Here is a 15,082-nt window from a genome sequence, read left to right on the forward strand (position 1 = left end):
GGCAAGTGTCCAAAACCCAAAGCCAGACAAGCATTTCAATTAATAGATTAAGAAATATTCTAAGTGTTGTCAGTGAAAAGTAATAGGATTTGATCAGATCCTCAATGAGAGCAATCATGAAAAGTGAGAAAGTACCCAGGAATAGATAGGGGAAAAAACCCTGAAAAGTTGAGAGGTTTGGTCTGAGTTTCAGATGATTAACAAAGATCTCTGTAAGTCTGAGACTGGCTACAGAGATTAATTCTGCACGACAGCTTGTAAGTTTGAGACATTATTAAACATTTACAAGAGGAAAGATGAGAGTAATAGAATTACTTCATCTGAAAGAGAAAATATAGCATTACTTAAAAAGATCATCACAGTTTTGAGACATGATTGGGTAACTCCATAGCTGGACTCCTCCAGCTTTAATTGTGGAGAAAGGTTCTGTTCTTCTTTTAATAGTTGATTTTATACAGAGAAATTGTTGAGTAAAAAAAGCATAAATCTCAAATATACTACCTAAAAATCATGCCAAATAGAGAGTTAAAGAACCAATTTTTTACAGAATAATTGTTTGGAATTTTTAAAAGTTTAGAATCACCTTAAAAAGGTATCTATGCTGACAAGAGGCTTCTATTTCTATGGACAAAAATATCTATGTGAAGCATAAGACACTCAACTACACAGAAGGAAATTACATCTAATTACTAGTCCAGAAATCCTGTATAGCAAGCCTTTAACCTGTAATTATGATTCTGTCTTTATATAAAAGACAGCCAGCAGTTCTGGGGAAAATGTGCACTTTTCATCGATTGCTGCTATTTAAAACAGAGTATTTCTTCAATAGTGGTTTGGTCTTTCTGCATATCCTGTAGATAAAGTATCTGCTAAAAGGAGTTCCTTAAGTTGTCAAGTAATCAGCTGTGATCCAAAATAAAAGCGATGTGCCAGAACATTTAATCCCACAGACTTTCTAAAATGTGTACATGTAGTAGTGCTGGAAAAAAATAACTCACATGATTGAATCTTCTGGTGAAAGCAACAGCATTCGGTGCAGAACTGTATTTCTCTTTTTTATTCCAGCCACAGCTTGCCAGCTCCTAGGAGAACAAGGATGAAAATTCACTTCTTTAATTTAGTGCATAACACATGTTCAGAGCCAAAGGCATATAGAGACACAAATCTTGTAAGTCTTAAAATAACAGAGCAACAACACATTGAAATAATACAATTACACTTGTTCTGATTCCTTCTGAAAATTGAGATTCCACAAGTGTAATTTCTGAATTGTGTTGAGTTATTATTATTACAATTCATCTTTTGCTGAATTAGAGCTTTCCTAATTTTGTTACCACAGAAGATCCTGCTTCAAACATAAATCTCAGCTAGAGAACCAAATGTCCTTTTGTTTTTAATCACTTTCTGAAGATATTTATAGAGATGATAAACCTAGTTAACTCAATCTAAGACATATTTTTAACTTGGCATGTTGCATTAAAGAAATACCAAAAAAGTGTCATCATTTGCAATAGCAATAAAATAAACACTATTTTCAGTTTTCCCTTCCAGAAGAGCCTATTTTGGGAAACTGCATCATCTTGTTATTCACTATCACTTAATTTCAACAAAGAAGTTTTCATTAAAATAATAAATAACTAAATGTACCAAAAAGAGCTCTTCCATTTGTATACAACAGCACATGAATACATGCAAAGACAACATTCAGCACACAACCTGCTCCACACAGTGCTACCAAGAAAAATAATCCAAATAGACACAGCTTAATTATTCAAGTGGCATAATAGCAAAGTACAGCCCTTTCTTTTTACTTATTCATGTCTTCCTTCCAGATCATCCACTCTGAAGTGCTCTCAGTTTTATTACCATGCTGAAAGATCCTCACTGAAGCCAGATTCATACTACACATCCAGCTACCACATAACTTAGATGACTCAACATGTAACCAATAATTGTGCCATTTAAGACACAGTTTAAAAGAATTTGGTATATGGTTAGTCTAATTTTTTGTTTTTACTTTTTTAACTACTTAGCATCTTTCCTACAAATGTTCCAAAACAACTAAAGAATCTCATGCCAGTTAAGAGGGACCCTGAATTCTTCTACTTGAAGTTTGTGTGCTGGTTTTTGTTAGAGAAGACCCAGAGATTCTTGGCCAGGCACTGGAAATAATGCGGAATTCCTGGCTTTGTATTTAGAGCTAGTCCTTCGAATTTCACTAGAAAGTCATGTCACCTAAATCTACACTGGAAAATCTGCCATGTTCAGCAGAGGAAAGCACATGCCCCTGTCCTTACACCTCCACTTCAATGAGTATGCATGAGACAACCACACAGCCCTGAATTACTCCTGTTCCAAAGGAGAGCAGGCTACTGGAGAGGGGAGCCATTCAAGAAACTCTTCATTCAAGAGACTCTTGATTAAATTCTCTACCCCTCAGCATCTCTAGTTTCCACTAGAATCACAGCTTTGCACTTGGACTAACACAAGGGAATTCATTCAGTGGCATCTGATAACCCTTCCTTCGCAGTGGGAAAAAATTAGTTATCACCTCAGGTTGAGAGAAAATATGGGAAATTTCTTACAAATTCAGGCCATGTCCTTCAATTGCAATTCTCATCAGAGAGTGGAAAACTCAAAATGATTCTAGGCAGAAGCTCCCCACTGCCCTGGCCCTGTACATCTGAGGGCCCACAGGGTACAGACATCAGTGGCAACAGGTTTGAGAATACTGCAAAACAAAAGATCCTGCTCCTGCCTGGGAAGACACACATCCAAAGCTTTTTCCAGAGGTGTTGAGGCACAGTCACACAGGCCTTCAGGACCTGTGCCATCAGTTCAGATTCTTCAACAGCTTAGGGTGACATCCACATTCACCTGTGCGACCTCACTGCCCTCAGCACTGCCTGAAGATGCCACCAGTAGAAGAGCAGCCACCAAGGTGTTTGCCCTCCCTGGATTTGGCCTGGAGCAGTCCCAACAAGGACACATCTGACTGCACTCACAATGGCAATAAAACACTCACACACCACACTGGAACTGAGAAATCACTCTTATCCTTCTATAAAAACACTCACTTCTCTGCTAAATTGGCTGTGCTGCCTATTTCTTACTTTATTTCTTGATCTTCCTCTAGGATTCTACTTTTTCCACCAGAAGTTTCAAACCTGAAGTATTCCCCAGGATTATTTCCTTAGTCTGCCAGTCAGCTCAGGAACAGGAGCTACATCACTACAACCACCAATTTCTTAGTTAATGTGGCACATTTAAACTGATCTGAAAAACTGAAAGACATAGGATCAAGAAAACAAAAACTGAACTTTCTCTGCAACTTGTTCTGGTTTTGAATACATAGCATTTTATTTTCCTTAACAAAATACTGTGGGAATATTTAAATTATAACCTGTACTACACAGCAGAGAGCGAGATTGTGTTTCTCACAAAAACCTTTATCTATGTCAAACGGAAAGTTTCAAAAAGAGGAGAGAAGAAGCACGGATTAATAGTGGAATCATTCTACAACTTCAGAGTAAGGAGAGATTAAGAATACTCAGTAAGTGATTTTTTTTTTCACTGCCTAGTTTGGTGAAGCAGAGGGGACAAAGAGGTTAAAGACAATAACTCAGAAGAGATTTTCAATATGAACACATGGGCAAATAATTCTGGATGACGTACCAAAACATGTAAAGCAAGTAATCAGATTTTCCAAAAAAAGCAAGCTGATGTGTTCAGCAAGGGGTCATGTGGCTGTTATTTAATGTTAGCACAACTACCAACAGCACAGCCAAGCAAGTTTAAGACTCCCTTCTTTTACAGTAAAGCAGAGCTTTACAGTCACTGCTCTCTAGAAAGCCACAACCACTACAAGAGAGAGAACAAAAACCAATATACCACTTGCCATTCCCAGGGAAGAGAAGGAAATCTTATGACTTACTGGGGGAACTCTGTAATTTTTTTACCCCTAAAAATTAAAATGCAAATTGGCTGATTTCATACAGATAGATATTTATGTCAGAGAGGCGTGTTCTTTATGATCTTTATTTCTTATACTGCAGCCCATTAACTATTAATTAACAAACAACCAGTAATTCCTTCTCCTTTCTCAGAAGTAACTCGCAGGTGTTTTTAATGAAGAAGGAAGGTGGTTTCCAGAATCTAGGAGTGAGACAGCCTGCATACAGCTCAGGCAGAGGATCATGTCACTAAAGATTATCTAACCATGGTAATGGTTCAAGTCCCTGCTTCTGGCCTACCCCAAATGTAAAGGGATTCACCACTTCCCCTAATCCCACATTCTGTGGGCAGCACTAAGCTTCCAGTCTGTTTTGCCAACAAGCATGAAACGGTGAGTTGTAGTGGGCAGCATACAGGAACCTGAGCACACACGTGAAGCACAGTATTGCTAAGAAATTTGAATATAAACAGAAATAATTTACAGATAGAAGCAAAAGGCTGCTGAAGCATGTATGTGTGCTGTAAGCATGTTCATTGATTTTGCTGCTAAAAGAAAAACTACTACATACTGCTTTGGAAAGTGTTATTCGGCTCTGTTTTTTGTTAAGATAACCAAGATGAAATTCTGGTATTGCTTTTTATTAAAAAAAAAACCTGTAATAATTCAATAAATATTTTAACAAAATGAGGAAGGTGTGGCACAATAATTTAGAAGATATTTAGAGAATACTGCTCACACAGCCTAAAGATGAAAATTCATCTCCAGCAATTTAAAAAATTAAGCATCTCTGAGTACATCTTTCAGAAACCTTACTTGAGAAAATAAATGAACACACATTAAAGGCTAAAAGATTTCATTCAGATACCACTCTGCAGAGTCTGGAAAGTTCCCTTTCCACTCTGCAAAGGGAAATTCACAACCCATGTAACAAAGATTTGCTGGTGAATTACAAATTTCAATAAACACCCTGTTTTTAAATCACAGCACACTGTGGAAAAACATTGCTCATCATCTCCCACCATGCATACAGTTGAGAGCTGTGAAATTTGGTATCAGTATTTAGAATGAAAAACCCCACGTCTATCAATGCCTTTCAGTCACTCATTGAAGAGTCAGTTTAGGAGCCCTTTTATACAGGTGAAATCAGCTCAATGGTGTTTTGTTTTTTAATTAGAAACTCCACAATGCTTGACTGTACATGCCAAGGGATGGATAATGATTTACAAGTTGAATCAAGACATGGATACACACAGGCTGGTAGAAGCTTGAAGGAAGCTCAGAAATCTACCCCACTTCATTAACCTGCTGTCAAGATGCCTTGAGGTAAACTAAGCCTTCCACGTCTGATATTCCCTTCTGCAAACCAGGAGAAAAGCAATTTAATTGTGTTTAGCCTTTTTTGATGTGAGAGCTGATCTTTACAACCCTTTTCCTTAGGGGATGAACAGAGTTTAGAGACACATCAGCCACTAGCCTCTGTGTACAGCAAAGGAGCACTGATGCACAGGTAATACCTGCACGCTGTCAGAGCCTTCAGCTGCTTAAGTGTAAACACTCCAAAGAGTCAAAGACCCACCCTTCCTCATGGATATTTTCCAGTGAAGGCATCACACCAATTTTTCTTCTTATTTTTTTTTATTCTTATAAATAATTATTTTACAGATGTATTTGCATACACTCTCAGATGTTTTCTGAATAGCCTTGGAGTGCCTTTAACAGGCAGAATATGTTTATCCTGATCTTCTAATAGGATTTCTCTTTTTTTAAAGCTCTTCTCCAAAGCTTTAAAGCATTTTGCCCTTTTATCTGACTCTTTTAAATGTTTTCCTCATATGTACGTCTGTGTACTATTTCTGCTAATGTTAAGTACTGCTGTGATGTAGGTTCAAAACAGACCAAATGGAAAGCTCTCTTTAAACCAACAAAACAAAGGATTAAATCAACAAAAACTCCAAAACCCAACAAACTAAGAAATTAACAAAAAATCACACACAGATCCGCAAGTGCTGGGAAATACCTTGCTGAAATACTATGAAAGCTGAATCATGACATCTTCAAGTACAGCTCAAACAGCAGCCTTCAAAAGAATTCCCAGGTACACAAATGATGAAATCAATAATCACAGCCAAGAGATTGAGCTGGTTTCTCCACTTGAAGCAAAATATTCTTCAGCAGTCACGAGAGTGAAAGAACAAACCTGATGCCAGTGAAATAGTTTGTGATGGACTGAAGTGACTGATGACCTGAGATAGACTTCCACAGTACTGATAAAATGCACAATAAACTGAAAAATAAACCCTCAAAGTACAAAACAATGCCCACAGGAAAATGCTGATAGTTCAGAAATGAAGAGAAACAAATTCATCATTTATTATAGTCACTGTGAAGATGCTGAAATGAGCTCAAGTCAGCTAAAATCTGAAAGGAATATGGCATTACATAAAAACAAATGAGAGAACACAAATCATCAATGTATTATCCCAACAGATCACACACATCTTGAATACCACTACAACCATTTTCATTTTGCCAAAGGAGAAGTGAAGCAGTTATGGAAACACGTAACAGTAGCTGAAACCTAAAACATTATGATCAGAATTATCAAATCAGGATGTTTGTAATTCAGAAACACTAAATCCCACATGCTTCATCTCCAGCACAAGCTGAATTAAATACCAATATCAGTCCCCAAACAGGCTATTAGCTCCAGATATTTTTCTGTTGAAAAACCATCTACTTCAGAAATGTATGAATTGGGACAAAAATTAAGATTTATAGACATATACTTGGCAATTCCAGAATTTATACTCTGGCATCACTTTTCTTATTTAAACTGAAAAACAAAGCTAACAAAATACTTACCTCTGGCTGAATTGCTTTAAATACAGGCACATCCATTAGTGTTATTTGACCCTGTAATAAAAATTTCAAAAAAACATACGTTAAGATCAAAATCAACCCTTACCCCTGCATTCCAACCCGAACCCTTGCATTCCATTTAGGTGTGTGCTGCTTAAGAACTGCATTTATTCTGTTTCCTTTTCTTATTTGGCTTTCATTTGATAGCCAGTTTCAGACGTTTCAGCTTCTACCACAGGGTTATCCTGCAAAACCAAAGAAAAATGTGCTTCCAGCTTTACATGCACAAATAATAAAAAAATTATTGTCAGGAGCATAGTCCTGTTGTTACATAGGCTTGAACTCAGAAACACAATATAAGAGCCTCTCCAGAAAGACAAGGAAGTGACTGTAGTTGCTCAAGGGTAGCTTCTCTCCAAACTCTGAATGTTAGTCCAGCTACACAATTCTACTGAAACATCCCTACAACTTTTCAATCATTATTGAACCATATTTGAGTAACAAAGCAAAGCAATTGTTCAGTTGCTCAGCAACAGTTAAAATTCAACATAGTCATCTCTTTTCCAGCAAGACAGAGTCAATAAGTGCATTTTCATTCTGGGATGCTTGCTTAGCTTTGAAAAGAGTAAATTCAAAGACCAGGTTTTGCATTTTGAAATATATTCACAGAGCCTCATTTTTAAGTTTATTAATCCTGCACATTTTAGGATTGCTGTCAGCCTATGCATCTAGGAGAAAAAGACCATTTCTTTCAAAGGTAGCCAGTGCTATCCAAGTTAGGTATCACAAATTTTCTTTTAATAATGAATCCAGGGACCTTGTTCTGTTCCCTCAGCTGTCTGCTACATGGCTTTATTCCCATTTCCTTGAAAACAGTAGTGCCCCATATATACACTCCAAGGTACACACTGACAGCTTTGTGACTCTCACAAATTGCAACTGCCACTGGATGCCACCATGGATGGTGGAACAGCTCCTCAGAGAAAGCCAGCCTTGCAGGAAAATTTTAACTAAGATGCTCTAGGTGAAACTAGAGCAACTACAGAGATATATACTTGCTCTAATGAGGCAAGATGTGTTTTGCAAAGACAACCCAATCTATACTTGGTAGCACATCTTGACCTCTAAATGCATTTTTAGATAGGAATTCTGACAATCAATGATAAACATACAAAAATTATATATATCATTTGTCTGTAACCAACACTCTGACACAATCATCTGGTATTCTGCAGTACACCAGAGAAGTAACAACCCTTTTATATGTTTCACTTTTACACACTTTCCTGGTCTCTGCTCTAGTGGGCTGCTCCTTCCCCCAAACACCTCCACATGGGGCTGGAATGTCGATGTGCTGCAGGGGCAGGAAGCCTGCAGAGGGATCTGGACAGGCTGGATCGATGGCCAGTGGCATGAGGGTCAACAAGGCCAAGGGCTGGGTCCTGCCCTTGGATCACAACCACCCCAGGCAGAGCTACAGCCTGTGAGGAGAGTGGCTGGAAAGTGAGAAACCCAGTCCTGGAACAGCAGCCACAGAACTCCATCTCCAGCCTCCCATTTGTGTGCTTAAGTCCATCAAGCTTTCTCAGAAATGTGTTATTTTTGGTGAACATGTGGCTGAGTGGGTGCATCATTATGCTTCTCAGTAAAGCAAATTAATAGGAAAATGGGTTGGGTTTGGGAAGGTGAAATGAAAAGAATGGGAAGTTCAATAAAATTCAAGTAGAAGGCACATTAAAAGATTCTTACAAAAGACATGGGCAATTTCAATAGTTTTTAACATTTCACTGCAAATCCTCACTGCAACAAGATTACAGTAACAGCACAATAAAAATAAGCCAGGAAAATGATTATTTGTTCACACTGAAGCGAAAAGACTTAAAAATAAATGTCTTTCTTGCTAGCCCTCCAGAATCTGTCCTCTTCATCAGCCTCAACTGCCTCAGCTAAATTTGACTTGCTTCAGTAGTGACTCCTAAACAAATTACTACTTTAAGATGGCATCAATACAAAATACTTATGAAATAAAAAGTATTATTAGAACTTCACACCAGAATTCATATATCAAAATAAATGCATACATTTTAAACAGGGATATTAAAAAGGACATTTTAACACTGAAAAAACACGCAAGTGTTAGGGTTCAGGAGTAGTGGTCGCTATTAAAAATATTTGAAATTGCTATTAAGTACATTACAATATTTTAAAAAGTCTGACAATTAAAAAACCTCTGGAACTTTTGACAGAGAAACCTCTTCTAGTACCATGTTGATATTAGGCTGATGATATTCTTGCTTGGTTGACACATTTTTGCTTTTATTAAAACCTTAAGTAACACTGTATCACAGAACCACTTGTTCAAGAAACATCCCTTATTGCAGTTCCTTTCTTAGAGAGCTTGAAATTTCCATTACAAGTTCCCAGGGGCTTAGTAAATTGCTCATAATTCAAAGGAATCAAGCCACTAAGAGCTGAATATCTAAGCTGATCGCTAAAAAGCCGTTTGAGTTTGTAGATACGACAGTAACGCACGTTAGAAGTCTAAAACTACATTTAACAAAACAGATTTTTTGAAACATGAACTTGTTCATATTTATAAGTCTGTATTTATAAGTCTTACAACTGGATTTTTGTTCTTTTAAAACGTGCTCGCTCACTGCTAAGTAAAAAAAGCCGACTGAAAGGCTGGCAGTCTAATTAATAGCACTTGAAATGACAAAGCTTCAAAAAGGATTTCTGAGTTTTATGTTATGTGTCATTGCTCAACTCTAACAGCAACAAAAAACTTCTGCCTTGACCATCTCAAGGGGAATCTGAACCCCAATAAATAAAGCCCCTAGTTTGGTTTCTGCAAGTGAGAGAGATACAATGCACTAACTTTTCTCACTCCAGCTCTTTAACCCAGCCAATACAAATTCCTGGAGAGCTTCCCTCTCCCAAGTGTGGTTTAATGCTTTAATATTCAAACCAAAAATTATAAGTGTTCTAATCAACTTGTTACATGAAGCACGCCAACCATAACTTTTCTGGTTTTGGAGCTGCCAGCTGCACAGATTTAAAAAAAATAAAAATAATTACATGTGCAATACAAAATTGTGAACTTGTCCTTACTTATCATTTAAATAAGCATTCTGATTATGCAGAGATAGGGAAACTTGGTATTTTCTCTCTTTCCAGAAGTGATATCTCTACCAAGTTCATTTAGATAATAAAGTATTTCATCATTGCACAGGGCGAGTTGAATGGAGGTTTTGTTTCTGTTTGCCCTAGATCCTAGATAACAGTTCTAGAATATGAGTGGAAAAGGTATGTTTTTAATATATCACAATTATATTTCCCAATTCTCAACCACTTGAAGAGCTGAAGAAGGCAAAACCATATTTTAAAAGCAGTGCATGATAATTTTTCAATTCACACACTGAAATGGCTGCTGGAAGACACTTTCCCCACCTCTTCACAGCCACAGGAGTTTTACATGTATAGAAAAGACCTTGCCTGGGGAGTCTAAAACAGCCAAGTGTAAAAATATTTTAGCTCTCATGGGTGTTGAGAAGTTGGACTTGTTAACAATTAAGTACTTCAAAATACTAAAATTATTACCACACAGCTTCATATAAAGAGGTTTTACCCCACTCTCGGGGAGGTCTGCCGGGTCAGAAATTTCATATTCAAACAACTCAGAACTACATTTCTGTGTGCTGCTTCTTTGAGGAATATGAAGAAGCTTAACGAAATAAAATTCAAAAATATTTCCTGATTCTTTCTCTTTTCTACGAGGACACAAAGATTACCCTCCTTCCACAAAAACCTGTAACTTAAGATCTTCTAGTTCCAATTAAGACCACTGCATTAATCTCCTCTCCACATTTCTATATCAAAGTTCTCATTGGACCTGGGCTATATTCTCACCTTTTTAGCTCTTCTCAAGCATGAACTCTTTCTATCAGGCCACTTGCTGTATGTACTGTAAGTTTTCCTGCCATGTACCTGCCCTAAGGACAGGGCACTTTCCCCACTGCTCCCTCCCAGACAAAAAGCCCTCAGTGTAAAAAGAAATTCAGTTTCTGTTTGAGATGAAAAAAGTCAAACGTCTGCATTCTGGTCATTGAAGAATACTGCCATCACCTGATTTTCCTTGAAGCCATGTTGGTTGAAGCAGCACTTCATAAATTGTTCCTTAATCTGAATTTCTAGAAGGAATTATATTTAAGCCTTCCAACTTGGCTTAGTGTTGTCTCTCTAGGCTGCCAGGATATTTTCCTCACTGAAAAAAATAGCTAAGCCTCTGTTAAGCACAGCATCAGTAGGAGAATAATTCTGCTGTCCAGAATGAACACCAGGGGATTCCAGTTCCTGTGTTGAAGCTCTACTTGTTTTCTCACAAAGTCTCCTCCAAAACTTTCATCATTAATAGTTCCTCCACACGCTGTAATTAAGTTGCTTCTTCTTGCTCTCATTGGGAACATATTTACTCTAATATTCTTCTGCAAAGAAAAGCTAACAGGATGTAGATAATCTGATATTTCGCTGTCATAAGAACTCCTCCTTGTTTCATCAAAACCATTTTAAAATAAACTCTATTTGCACATTGTTTCCAAAAATAAGCAGTATTTTCTTCCAACATCCATTTGACAAAACTTCACAGGAATTAAAAATAAAGAAATACACATACATTTTAGCATGAGCTTACTCCATAGCACTTCCAGGGACTAGGGCAAAGAATAAAGAATCCTTCTTAGATAACTAAGTGAAAAAAAAGAAGCAATGGATTTATACAGCTGCGCTTCCCTTAATTCTACCTCAAATATTTACACCACCATGGCTAAGTCGAAGTATAAAATGGAAAAGTGAGTCAAAAAGTAATAAACAGTCTAATAATTAAACAGTAGCTGTCTAAGGAATAAGAATTTACTGTAAAGCAAAAAATAAATATTTCCTCAACCTGAGGTTGGCCAGCACCTTAATTTGGAGCTCATGTCCCCAAGCATTCTCCTTCTTTCCTTCAGCCTCACCAGCCTCCCCTTTCCACTGCCACTGCACCACAAGCAGATCCCTCCCCCACAAATTGTGCCCTGTGTGTGCTCAAAACCACACTTCTCCCTGGGATGAAAATGGGGAGCATTCACTGCTTCCACGCCGACCCTGGACACACAACGGCCCCCCCCAGCAGGGCCAGACACCACGGGGCAAGCCTGGCACCAGCCTGGCTGTGGCTTCCAGCCCAGGAATAAAGAACTGAGCAGTGACCAGCCTAAAAGCAGGTCTTTAAATCAGAGATGGTCTCCTTACTAGTTACATCTACAAAGCTGACCATTGAATCCTTAAATGTGTCCTACTTCATACTCATTGAATGGGATTCTTCTTCCCCAAAATCTATGCAACACTCAGGTATTCAGTACACCCCCTGGAAGCTTTCTGTAAGCTGCAAGGTGATCAAGCAAACTATAAATTTACAACAGCAGCAGCAGGGCCTGAAGATCTCAACTGTTTCTGTAACTCAGCCCTTTCTAAAGCAGCCTTCAACCTTAGGAAGAATTAAAACCACCCAGCTGCTAACAAGGTTATAACTGGCTCTTACACCTCTACTACAACAAGAATTTCCATTACTGTTTCGACTGCCCCCCTTGAAGGGCTAGAAGAATTTTGCTTATGAGACAAAGGACCATTACATGAAATAGCACTCCTCCTGTGTACTCAGGACAGTGTTAGATGACTGCCAAAGGGGAGAATATGGAAATAAAATCACCAAAAATATCTGCACTCAGGTTTCTCTTTGGCTTGGCAGCAGCTTCTTGAAAATACAGCATTATAAGCAATACCTTTTGTTGTCCAACTTGTCTCTTACCCACTAAACAGAGAGAGTTTTGAAATGATAATGATGTCTTTGAGACAGTGGAAACTGAAAATAGATCTGTGGCTCTCATTGGTACTGAAATCACTAGCATGGGTCTTATTTCTAGCATATCTCAAACTTAATTATCTTTCAGATTTTTGTTCTTCTTCCTCCGGCATAATTGTACTTCTCCCATGTGTGCACAGGGACCCGTTCTGATCAAAATGCAACAGATCACACAAGGTACAGGATGGTTCCTCACAATGTCTATGTTGACTTGATCAGTGAACTCTCACCTTTACACTACCTCTGTACAGGAACTCTTGTACAATGGAGCCAAGGTTTCCTAACCATTATTTAGACAGCTATCTAACTACCTCTTGTGAGCAACTTACTTTTATTGCTGTTTTACTGGCTTTTTCACATTATCTTTCCTCTCAATCAATAAGTGACTTAGGTAGCCCACAAATTACTTCATCAGTTTACCACTTCAAAATAAATTACATTATTTTAAACAGTATTCACTCAGCTGTCACAGAGATATGTCTGCAGCCTGCACTGCATCCATTTTATAAAAGCTATCACTAAATGAGAAGCTTTCTCATACTTTGAAAAAGCAACTGGCAGCACATCCATGTCCAACCCAAGAGGTACTACCCACGACCAAGAAACCTCACACACTTTTGCATGCTCAGGAATTTGGCCCTACTGCATCACTCTGGTGGCCTTCACATCCACACTGAAACCCAGATGAAGATTTTACACCTCTCTGTTACAGCAGGATCAAACCCAGGAAGGGTAAGGAAGTGGCCAAGAAAATAAAAACAAGGGTCAAGGATACTTTTCCTCCAGGGTACCTAAGCTTTTGACAAATTTATTTATTTCTACAACTTTTAGCAGGAATGATCAGAAAAAGACAGTATTCAAAGCAAAAAGGTGCTACTGGAAAAGCACCAAAAGATATGTGTGCCTGGGGAAACAAACATTAACAAAGAAGTGCAGCTGTGTAAAAAAAACCACTGAAAAATAAATGAAATCAATTATTTCCTTGCCAAAGGACTGATTACTGATGATTTTGTTCAATTGCTCAGAATTCTACATGCAAGGTGTTTCATGTTGATTTACAGTAAATCAAATCTGGTATGAAGAACTAGATACTTTAAAAGGAAAAAGGTTAAAAGCAAAAATGTCTCTTTTGAGGGACTGAGAAAACAGCAAAAATATACTTAGTAATGGAAACCAAAAATACAAGCACAGCTTCATAACTGTAATGTGAAATGCTTAATTAAAAGATTCCTGTTGGTGAGTAGAACTCTACCCACTTTGAGGCATAACATGAAAACAGGAAAAACACTGGATTTGAATACAGATTTTTTTTTCTAACCAAGATTTGTTAAGTGGGTAACATTTAGAACACACAGAGTCAAAGGTTGCTACATTTGAGAGAAGAAGGATTAGATGGTAGAGCAAAAGAATTATGAAATGTGATTCTATGACAAGGCACCTCTGTATATTCTGCTGTCCAAGGGAGTGACAGCATCTCCACAGAGACTGACTGATCTATTCTGCTGCCCAACAGCATCTACCACTGGTAAATAGTAGAGCCATTCAACAAACTCATTTTGGCCTAAATGCATAATTCCACTGGAATTCATGTCCCTAGCCCCAGATTCCCCAAATACTTAGATTTACTTTATGTACAGGAATCATAAGTTAAAACTGGAAGGATAGCCAGCCCCAAAAAATATCTTCTTCCCATGGAAAGGAGGTGATGCATTGCCCAGCTGTTCCTGACAACAGTGCAAGGAAGAGGCCCAAATCACATGACTTGAGTCGCAGTCAGGAATAGATCCCATAATTAATTATGATCCTTAGCCACGAAGAATTTAATGTGTTCATAATCTAGCTGCTTTAAATTTTCAGTGTTCTCATTAAAATCAATTGAGCCATTAATAATTAACTGAAATAGTTATTAACAATTACAAACCAGAACAAACTAAATGGGAATATTTTGTGACATGTATTACTCCATATCAACAATCTCCCCAGGACAACTCCTCATGAATCTCATCACTTGAATTGGAAGTACATTAAGAGCTTAGCAATCTTTCTAGTAACATACTTGAATCACTTAGAGGGACCATCTGTTGTCCTCACCTCTACAGGAAGTAAAAACAAAACAATCAACCCAATGTTTTGGTTAAACATCTCATTATTCTGTGCAGCCAAAAGAAGAAAACTAGAAAAGCTTCCTAGGGCAAGAACTAGCAGAGTGTAGAATTAAAATGGCTCCAGAAAAGCAAACATGTACAGATCAAGTATAGCCTTGCAACTAAAATATGCATGTCAGAATTAAGCTGTGTCACGTTAATAACGAATCTCTGGTCTATGCCTCATATAAGAGTATGAAAAATATCTGGAGAGCAGAGCCCACT

General features: G+C 37.8%; 1 protein-coding gene across 3 annotated transcripts in view; it reads right to left on the minus strand.

The window, feature by feature from the left end:
* The window catches only part of RALGPS2 (Ral GEF with PH domain and SH3 binding motif 2), a 114,395-nt gene that overhangs the window by 73,269 nt on the left and 26,044 nt on the right, over positions 1-15,082 (minus strand). For all 3 annotated transcript variants that reach the window (XM_053949986.1, XM_053949985.1, XM_053949987.1), the window contains exons 4-5: positions 6,818-6,868; positions 999-1,082 (exon numbers count right to left, since the gene is read on the minus strand). In XM_053949986.1, the coding sequence (XP_053805961.1) occupies positions 999-1,082; positions 6,818-6,868 (135 nt within the window). The remainder of the gene's footprint in view (positions 1-998; positions 1,083-6,817; positions 6,869-15,082) is intronic.

Source organism: Vidua chalybeata, chromosome 9 (genome assembly GCF_026979565.1).
Source record: "Vidua chalybeata isolate OUT-0048 chromosome 9, bVidCha1 merged haplotype, whole genome shotgun sequence".
Taxonomy (NCBI): domain Eukaryota; kingdom Metazoa; phylum Chordata; class Aves; order Passeriformes; family Viduidae; genus Vidua; species Vidua chalybeata.